General features: G+C 30.9%; 1 protein-coding gene across 1 annotated transcript; it reads right to left on the bottom strand.

Moving 5' to 3' along the window:
* Window positions 1–7,600: 7,600 nt before the first annotated feature.
* Window positions 7,601–9,502, bottom strand: LOC778071 (transcription factor MYB102). Its single transcript, XM_006594570.4, has 3 exons — window positions 9,126–9,502; window positions 8,899–9,028; window positions 7,601–8,673 (listed from the first exon to the last, which is right to left on the bottom strand). The coding sequence occupies exons 1-3, from the start codon at window positions 9,256–9,258 to the stop codon at window positions 7,809–7,811; spliced, it is 1,128 nt and encodes a 375-aa protein (XP_006594633.1). The 5' UTR covers window positions 9,259–9,502; the 3' UTR covers window positions 7,601–7,808.
* Between the last annotated feature and the right edge of the window lie 1,073 nt (window positions 9,503–10,575).

The raw sequence follows: 10,575 nt of genomic DNA, 5'->3' as shown, positions 1-10,575 counted from the left end.
ATTTATTATTTTCATTCCTATATAAAAAGTATATATCTCACTCGCAATGTGAATTATCTTAAAATTTCTTTATATTTTTTAAAATAAAATATCTTTACTTTGATTCTTTATTAAAATATATATATATATATATATATATAAATGATTTAAATATTTTATTCAGAGAAATATTAAATTTTTAAATGTTGATTTAGTGTAAATCCTTTAAAAGATTGACAAAATAATAATTTACAATTGTAAAAACCAATCTCTTGACTATTTTTTTTAATGACTAATGTGGTAAGAAATATGATTTTGGAGGATTAATTACCTTGATTTTTTTGTGTTACTATTTGACCAAAATATCAGCAGAAAAAAATATTTTTTACAAAAAAGAAAATACTTGTATTTAATTTAATTAAAATGTGAGACACAAATAAATAAATATGTATATATATATATAATAAGATTTTTTTAAGGATATATATATCACATACATATATATATATATATATATATATCAATATTAAAATTATCTTCTTCATAAATATAAAAAAATATTGAATATTTGACTAATACTTTCAAATAATTCTAGAGTTGTTAAAGTTGACCAATTCGCCTCTCCAGTTGGTTCATCATGAGTTGCTCAAGAACTGAACAAGCTCAATCCTATTAACTTTTTGGTGAGTAAAGAAAAGGGAAACTTAATTAAACCTTCCATGGTTCACCCCCGATGAATTAAATTCTAAGTGAGTCAGCTCTCAAAAAGAAATTTAATAGAAATTTACAATGTTTTGAGATATTTATTTAATTTTTTCTTCCATTTATTTTCAGTACATTGCACGGGTTATTATAGTAGTCCATCTTAACATTACAATTTAAAGGTTGATATAATAATGTAATTTTATACGAATGAAAATGAGTTATTTATCATAATAGCGTTCGATTTTCGTGTGTAGAATTTTCCAAGACCCACTGAGAGTCCATCTTAACTTTACAATTTCTATGGACCATAAGATCATTTAATGAGGGCAAGTGAAAACAATTCGCAGCCACAGTTTAGCACCTTTGTATGAAAGCTACGTATGTGTTGTGATATAAGCGAACGTGTCATTTTAAAGTGCAAGTAATTAAGCTAAGTTGTACACCAAAAAGAGAAACGAAGATGAACAGTGAACACAATGGGCTGTCCAACTGCAGCATATGAATGTAAAACGGGTTAAAAAGCTCAGCCCAATGAAATGTGTTGTAACGCACAATCTAATCTTTTTAGTTTTGGGGGTTGATATGGCTGATTCTCCTTTTATACAGAAAACTAAATTAATTTTCATCCTTCATTTTTTAGTAGTTTTTGTTTAATCTAATAATTATTGATGTTACACTGATGTGGGTGCTACAGTTGTGTTACACTGATGTTACTTTAAAAACCCTTCCCTCTACAAAAATTATCTTCCCTTTAAACCTTTATAATTTAAACGTCTTAACTAAAACTTTTAATTTTAAGATTTCGAGTGTGTAACTAATAGAGGCGAGTATCTAAAAAGAAAAAACTAAATTCAGCAAAAAAAAACAAAAAAAAAGCTAATAGAGGTGAATAAGTAAGTCCGTCTTGTACTGTAAGGCCCATATACAAAGGTCCGTAAATGGATGGGCTAATTTGTTTGAGCCCATATTTTAAATGAGTCTTTATCTATTTATTTATTTATTTTTATCTCTTAAGTGAGTGTAACTGATAAGTCTGAGGCCACCTGCGCACACCTTCAATTTGAAAATTTGAGGATTTTTCATAAATTATACCGAAGTTTGTAAAAGGAAAAAAAATATTATACCATTGCAGAACTATGTGTAAAAATATGATAGAAAAGGACAAATTAAAAAATATAAAATGTCTAAAATAATGTTAGAATGAAAAGAAAAAAAAAAGTTACAGAAGTAACAGAACTATACAGGATTATCAAATGGTTGGACCTTAACAGTGATCCCAGTCATCTAAAAATAGTCCGGCCACCAATCACACTTACACGTGTTGCTTTTTTGTGCAATATAGATGACTTTTTTTTTTTCTTTTTTTACTGTTGACTGCAATTGCTGTTGTTGTTTGTGTTTTTTTTTCTTTTTTTTTTTTTTGAAAGGTGTCTTGCTTTTTTCTATGACTTAAAAGCACGGTGGAATTGATCTAGTTATCCTAATAATAATTTAAGAATTATTGAAACCCAATATTTAGTCTTAACTCTTGATATTGATAATGATTACTGCTAGGGAAATTAGGTGGCAGGTGTACTTTTGCGGAGACTACAGATCTAATGGCTGACAACCTAATTATGAGATTTATCAGTGGAATCACATCATCAAGCTATCTTTCGACCGATCAAACTATAAATCGAATTTCGGTTGACTATATTGCAGCGAGAGTTGTTCCAAACTTTCCAATGGCCAATTCAATTTCTTTTGCTCCGCCCATAGTTTCAAGATATAATATATCTCTGGACAGTCACTTGTATTAACATGTATGCCGTTGAAAACTGTTGAACTTGAACCTTTAATTATATTTTTCGAGAAGCTTTTTATTTTTTTTGGGTCACATCTCTCAACACGAATAAATGAGCCTTACAAGCATGCATTTTTAAGTTTCTTTGTTAATCTTTTTGTTGAGCAGCGATATATATACAGGGACGCCGACGACGATAATAATAATAATAGTTGAAATGATTAAGTGAGAGAAAGATTGCCATTATCATAGTAGACACGTTGAAGAGTACATATTAGGTGCACTCTTTATTTATGGAAGCATTTGACAATTCATGTGGAAATTTAATCTATTTCAAACCATCTTCAATGAGGGGGTTAATTATAGCTATGCTCTAAACTATAGTAAGCGTTTCTATTTGGACCGTGGAGCTCAAAAGAAAAATGTCTTGAAGTATGTTGAATATTTCAAGGAAATAGATATATGGTGGGACTATGGTCGGTTGGACACTGCAAAACTTCAACTCAGGAAATTTAAGCAATTTTATATTGTACTAATTAAAGGGTTTAAATACATTTTTAAGTTTTACTTTTTTAATATATAGAAATTAAAAAAATGTTTTTTAATGAGAATTTGTGGGGAGATTAAACATTTTTTGTTATTTTTAAATGTAGAGAATAAAAATAAATTTTAATATAGATTAAAATAAAAAAATGTTATATTTCCTGTAATTAAAATTTACTTAATGTAATTATTTTATTTAAAATTACATGTATTTTCCATGGATTACGTATTTCTGTTTGAGTCGAATAACACTATTATAATCAAGAAAAGAAAATTTCTTTTAAATATTTAATATAATATATACAATTAGCTCTAAAAATTTAAATTTAAGATCATTAATTAAGTTAAAATAATCTCATACTAATTAATTAATTCATGTGCTTGACATTACTAAAAGCATTATTTAAATCAATGTGTGTCCATCAATTACTTGAATGTAAGTTTAAAAATTTATAGCAATTACATTGTTACTATGGATAAAAAATAGTTGGATAAGGGTAACCCTTATACCTATACATTGTTACTATGAAATGTGTGTCCACTAACTAATTAAGTTTTAAAAGGAAGAAACCGCGCGGTAGCAATCTTTTACATATCAGTTTACCATTAATTTTAGTTTTCTCACGAATGTCGACCTAGAAAGTTAATCTAGCTAGCTTTACAATTTTTTTTATCATACTAGCTTTACAATTTGATGAGTTAGAATGTTGTACAATAAGTAGGCTTAAGAGCCAAATTAATTACATACAAAAATATAATTAATATCATTAGTCAATATGGTCTAATGCAACAATAGAAAACTGGCCCACTATCTTTTTGTCCACACCCTTGTTCAGACGTATTGCACATTTTCTTGCTTAGGAGGTGCGCTTATATGTAGTCATGTCATCTCAAAGAAACTCATAATCAACAAAGCTAGAGAACATTGACAAAAACTAGAGATAAGAGAAAAGGGATCGAAAACTAAAAGAAGCGAAGACAACATGGATCCACTTTAAGTAGTGTTTACCTATTCAAAAACTTTGAAGTTCGAAACCGTTTTTCTTTGGTCGGTCGAGACAGAAAGCGAGGGTCACATTACAAATACATAGATGAGATTCAAATACTAGCCCATAATACACCAATATCCTTTCCTTAATAATGTTACAGATGGACATGCACGTCCCTATTGTGGGACACGTTAACTGATTAACTTTTTTCGTAACGACAAATACGACTTAATTCGTATACACCTTTTGCAAAGTCAATCATTTTTTTTTTGTTAACGTAACCGTGACGAACATATTACATGCGTACTAGTGACAAAGAGGGTAAGGGCTTCGGCAATGCAATCAGTAACCCAAAATTATGGACCTTCATATAATTAACGTGTGAGTAGGACAAGAGAAACAAATATGGCTAATTATTGCAAAACTATGCTTGAAAGGTAGTATGTGGTGGAAAACATGGAGTTGACCAAAAAATGTCCAACTTTCCTGCATGGATACTCATCGGAGGTACCCAAGTGTGATGTGATGAATATAATGCATCTATTAATTAAATAGAATGCCATCATATATATGATTCGTGGTTCCAGTAGTACTCCTAAATGATTGAGTTGTTTCACATTAATTATATTACCAAATAATTTCAATTTTTATACTACTTCTTTTAGACATAAATGAATAGCTAGTATTTATTTGATAAATAAGTGTCTGTTAAGGATTTCTATTTTTTGTAAACCCCTTATCTTTATTTCTTACGGTGATGACAGAATTTAATCCTAAATTTTAATGTCTGCCAAAAAAAGTATGAATTAAAAATATTGACATTATCCTTACAATCTATTGTTACTTGGAAAAAAAAATAATTTTTTCATTTTTTTTTTGGTATAGGTGGTATTTTTTAAAAAATTTCTTTGTAGTTTGGACCTATTATTTATAAAACAAAAGTCAAACTCCATTCTTTTCTAGCAGGAAATCCCAGGTCGTCATTCCTAAACAAATTAACTACCACGACCAGGAAGGGGGCATATATATATATATATATATATATATATATATATATATATATATATATATATATATATATATATATATATATATATATATATATGCAAGGATACATGTATACACAATGAATTAAAATTGAATTCAATTGAAATAAAAATGAAAAAGGTGCATATAGCTAGCTAGCTAGCTAGCTAAATATGCATCACTGTAAGGTTTTAGCTTTTGTGTTTTAAAGCAAAAGGAATCGGAAGTCGACAGAAAGGACCTGATTGTCAGCACATATGGTCACGGATTTAGAGCATGTGGCAGAAACCATGTACAGCCAATTTCCAGTTATATAGAGGCGTGTCCATGTTAAAGAACAACTACAAACACAAAAGGACATGAAAAAATTAGGACTAGATTCTTGTTTGCTTCTGAGTAGAGTACTTCAATTTGCTGTGATAAAGAGAAACTAAAAAAACACATGCAAAATTCAAAATTCATATATGGACCGTACCTTCTACAGAACGATAAGAAATCGAATACACGTAATTGAAAAGTCATTTCACCTAACACCACAACTCTCGCATTTGCTTCTAGCAGCTCAATTCTGGATCAACAAACTTTAGTAATAACTTACATGTCATATAACTTAAGGGAGACTTCATTTCTTAATTTTTTTTAAAGAGTTTTGAAATAATTTGAATATATAATTATTTATATGTAGTTGAATATTTATAGTTTTATTTATTTAAGCAAGGTCTTAATTAATTTATATTGATGATTTACATCATGGAGTTGCTCTGAAAGGAAAATCAAACGATTTGGGCCCATTTTTTTCTTTCTCTATCAATTCCGTACATATTTGCAGATTTTTCTACCACCCTAATTCAAAATTAAGAGATAAAAAGGTAAAGAGGTCTTTCTATATGATATGATTTGTCTTGGTATGGTCATTATCTTTACTGCGGAATAAAATTACTTTCCACCAAAATTCTTTTGATTTTATTTATCTGATAAACCATATAAATCTTCAATCTTGACTTAGTTCCAAGCATATATATGTTGGTAATATATTATATTTTTATTTTATTTTTGAATTGGTATATAAATCCAGTGTGCTGGATGTATCGATCACAACTCAATTTTCTAGTTAGATTTCTAATGCTTTAGTATAAGGATTGGAGTACATCTTGTACTCTACAGAATATCATTTCATTGCTAACCAGAATAAAATTCAAAATTAAAGTCAGAGGTAGATTCCAATGGATCATGAAACACAAATCTATGTTTTAGAAGATAATAAGCCGTATAATTAAAGTGTAAAATAATAGGTTTCATATCGATGACATTCTTCATTCATTAAGATAAATGGATGTGTTAGTTTAATTTTAAGTTCTGGAAACTTCAAACCTAACTAGTTGTTGTATATAAGTACTATCTGCGTAATATAACACTTAAATAGTTTAATCAGTTGTTGTATTCAACTTTTACTGCCATGCAAGTCTGCAAACAGCGCAGCTTTTCAACTCAATCATGAACACAGTATTGCACGCAACCCAACTCGATTCCTGTTATAAGGAAACAACGGCGATCGAGTGTTTCACTTCAGTTTACAGTAACGCCGTTCCCGGTTCAACTAAACTTGGACCGGCTCCACTCCTCCATTATTGAATCCACGTGTCTCAAATGCTGACGCAATTAATAATCCTAATAGTAAACCAATTATTAATGGTAACGCTCTCATAAAATACTAAAAAGAAACACCACAAGAAGCACGTCTCGCCTTGTGTTGTGATTTCAATCAAAAGCAACATACGGGCTCCACACACTGCGGTGTCACCGCCATAGCATGGACACGTGCCCCTATATCTTTAAGTCAATGCCTCCTTCGCTCCAATTACCCATAATCCCTATGCAAATCATATTACTTTAACCATTACATACAGGTGTCCTGGACACGTGTCATTCACACATGCTCCGGCGTGCCGTCGCCGGTCTCCTCGCCAGTATCTTGGACTCACTGTCGGGATATCTGAAACCCTAGCTCATCATCGTTTCCTTCCCAAAGATTTCCTCACTACTCCATTCTCTTCACTTCAATTATTTTTATTTCTCTTTTTCCTTTCTATTTTTGGGTAATAACTTCTAATTGGAGAAAGGCTCATCAAAATATTATAAACACTAAGCATTCGATTTCAAAGAAAAACAATCTATATATATATATATAATGTAACTAGACAAGTAGTTGCCCTACCCAGAGAATATTGAATATTTTGTTACGCATCCTGTGAAACATGCAGCTGACAACAATACATTTTAAGAATTTAAATATATTAATACCAACTACTTTTCCTTTTTTATTTATTTTATGTTTTGCCATGGAATAAAACAAAAGATATGAACATTATTAATTTTGGCTTTTCTATTTCGGTAAAACACAGGTCGTGACTTGGAGGATATACTTGCCTTTAATTTAGCGCTTTTTCTTAAAGTAACACTTTCTAATCTATGGAGGGAAAGCACTAGCAGACATATGCATAGTACTATAGGTCTGTACTCTGTAGCAATAATAGAAACTTTATATAACTCAAAAAATAGATAAGGACGTTGGTACTTGCTAATAAAGTCAAAGATCAATTAATTAAGAAATTTAAACATTTGAAAATTTAATCAATAATGAAAATTAAGAAATGTTACAGGTATGAACCTACATCATGGATCCATAATCAAGCTATCCCAGAAAAGAAAAACAATTGGGGGACATGTGATATAATCGATCAACGTTTTGGTCGATTTAATCATTGAAGATCTATCTGATCACATTACATGAACTCATTCACATCTAAAATATCTGGGATTTCAAATTTCAACATGTTACTACTGTCATAGCTTTGGTCTCTCTCGTCTTCTGTGTTGCTCCCATTGATTATCGTGGAGTTCGAATTCAGCGGTGTGGGGCTTGACGAAGGTGTTGATAGAACTGAAGCGAAGCTGAAGTTCTGATGATTGCTGTTATTGGAATGAAAAGTTGAAGGTTCGGACACTTGAGGATACATGAGATTTTGATGACTATTAGAACTATAATAATTATTATAGCTTGATAACTGAGGCATATAGTCATCTGTTAAGGTGCTTAACGCAATCCCATCTTTGTGCCAATCACTTAGTTGTTGGTAACTGAAGTCTGTGAAAGTTGATGATGTATATTGGTCCACATTATTTGGCTCAACCAACTGTGGTTGAGTTAGAGGCATTGAAAAACAAGGGGTGCTGAACATGGTGCTGCATGCAGGCACTTCTTGAATTGGATCTTGATATTGGACAAAGTGTGGAACATGGTTCTGAATTTGAGGATCGCAAAGCTGATTCTGTTGACCTTTTTGAGCACACATGTCATCAGGGTCATGATTGTGTTGCTGCGAGGTGGAGAAGAGTGAAGAAGCCAATTTTAAAAGCTCAGGGTTCACCACGTACTGGTGCATGCCAAGGAGCCTTTGGATGTTGATTTGTGATGAACCATAGAAAGATGCGTTTAGAATGGAATTGATGTCCAATAGATCAAGTCGAGGACTGTGTGTCACTGGGTCAATTCCCATCCTCAGAAGCCTTTTTCTAATGTGAGTGTTCCAATAATTCTTTATTTCATTGTCAGTCCTTCCTGGTAAGCGAGATGCAATGGCAGACCATCTACACATAAATCCAATAATCCATTAGTATAATAATATTAATATAAACATTTATTACAGAAATAAAACTTCAATTTAAATGGAAGAACAACATTAATTAAAAGCACTTAAACTGTATGTAAGTGTTGTCTTAAATTTATTTGACTCAAGTTAGTTGTCATTTATTTAATTAATAACTTGACTGAAAGCTATAAAAGAAAAAAAATAGAAAGAAATTATAACTCACTTGTTGCCAAGAATGCTATGTAGTTGAATTATTGTCTCTTCCTCTTCAAATGAAAACCGACCTCGCTTTATATCTGGTCGTAGATAGTTTGTCCAACGGAGACGGCAACTCTTTCCACACCTTTGCAACCCTAATGAACCAAAATTAACCATTATTAGTTGAAATTAACAAAAAAAAAAAAAAAAAGAGAGCCATTTTGTTAAGTTTAGTTTAATTTGGTGACATACCAGCATTCTTTGGGAGTGTCCTCCAATTGCCATATCCATGTTTCTGAATGTAATCAATGAGTTTCTGGTCCTCCTCGGTTGTCCATGGTCCTTTCTTGAGGCCATTCTTGTCACAACAAGGTGCTCTCCCCATACTGCTAGCTAACTAATAAATGTTTTACCTTGTTGAGCAAATTTTTTGACCTACTTTGCTCAATGAGTGATATCTTGAAGCTGGCGAGAGATGGAGGAGAAAATATTTGAGACGTGAGAGAATAGGTAAATTAAGAAAGAGAAGAGAGGGAGAGAAAAATGGAGTTATGATAGTAGGGTCCTTAGTGGGACGTACTACATGCTTGAGGTATAAATAGGAAGAAAGTTAAGTTAAGAAACAAGGCAAGTCAAATTGATTCGGTGCCGTCCTTCCTGTTATATCTGTGGGCATTGGCTACGTGTCTCATCTAATCTATGAATATTTTTTCTCTATATATATCTAGCCATGCATATCTCGATCACTTGTTAAACTATTTTTTATGAATTTAATTTAAAATTATTTTATTATATTAACAAAAGTGTCTATTCATTAAATTCATAAAAAAAAAAATCATTTAAGATTATCATGGAGTGAAGTGTGAAGGCATCATTTTCCGGGGGTGTGACCACTCTAACTTTCTGGATTCATATTAGCTGTAATCAAAATCACACGCCACGTACCCCTCTGATCTCTCTATTACAGGGACTACACGGCGTTCATTTTCTTCCTTTATGCATGGACGTGGCTTCTCTTTTCTTCCTTTTGCCCAAAGCAAGCCTTTTATGTTGAATGACTAGCTGATCTGTTCTGTAGTACACATACTGTTTTAGATTTGTGTTTTTATTGACAACTCTCATATCTTGCTGCAAATCAAGCTGTCTTGCAAAGCCTGCATGAATTTTAATTATGATTGGGTAAAGTATATATTTGGTCTATATGTCTGTTATTTGTTCTTAATTTTTCTGTATATATGAAAAACATAATTAATCTGGTTTATATTTGCACAATTATATTTTTGTTATGAATATAACATTGCAAGGTTGACGTTATTACAAACAGAAAAAATACAAAAATTTAAAATATTTGGTATACGTGTTCGTAATCTTTATGGCTTTTGTATTTCACTCATTTTCATTTTGATCATACCCTTTATGTATTATACCTTTAATGAATATTAATACTATACTTTATAACAATAATTAAATTTAAAAAATCACACGTTATTAAAAACTTTTAATATGAGAAATATGCACTTGTGTTTGTAATAATTTTTTAAAAAAACGAACTTTCTCAAAAAAATATTAAATATATTTTTTAAAATAAACTAGACGAAACACACATAAAAAAAAATAGAAATTAATTAACTTATTAGGTTAATTGTTGGGCTTTAAGTTGAGCGAATGTTCATCCCAAATATATATCGTGTTATTCCAGGAA

This window comes from Glycine max, chromosome 13, assembly GCF_000004515.6.
Source record: "Glycine max cultivar Williams 82 chromosome 13, Glycine_max_v4.0, whole genome shotgun sequence".
NCBI lineage: Eukaryota > Viridiplantae > Streptophyta > Magnoliopsida > Fabales > Fabaceae > Glycine > Glycine max.
The sequence above is the reverse complement of the archived record's forward strand: the minus strand, read 5'-3'. Positions and strand labels throughout refer to the sequence as shown.

What these genes read in the sequence shown, in the direction of transcription:
- LOC778071 (XM_006594570.4), bottom strand. Translation starts at nt 9,258, where the DNA reads ATGGGGAGAGCACCTTGTTGTGACAAGAATGGCCTCAAGAAAGGACCA. An exon ending in GACACTCCCAAAGAATGCTG is followed by an intron (nt 9,029 to 9,125) that starts GTATGTCACCAA and finishes TTGGTTCATTAG; the next exon opens with GGTTGCAAAGGTGTGGAAAG. An exon ending in CATAGCATTCTTGGCAACAA is followed by an intron (nt 8,674 to 8,898) that starts GTGAGTTATAAT and finishes ATTTATGTGTAG; the next exon opens with ATGGTCTGCCATTGCATCTC.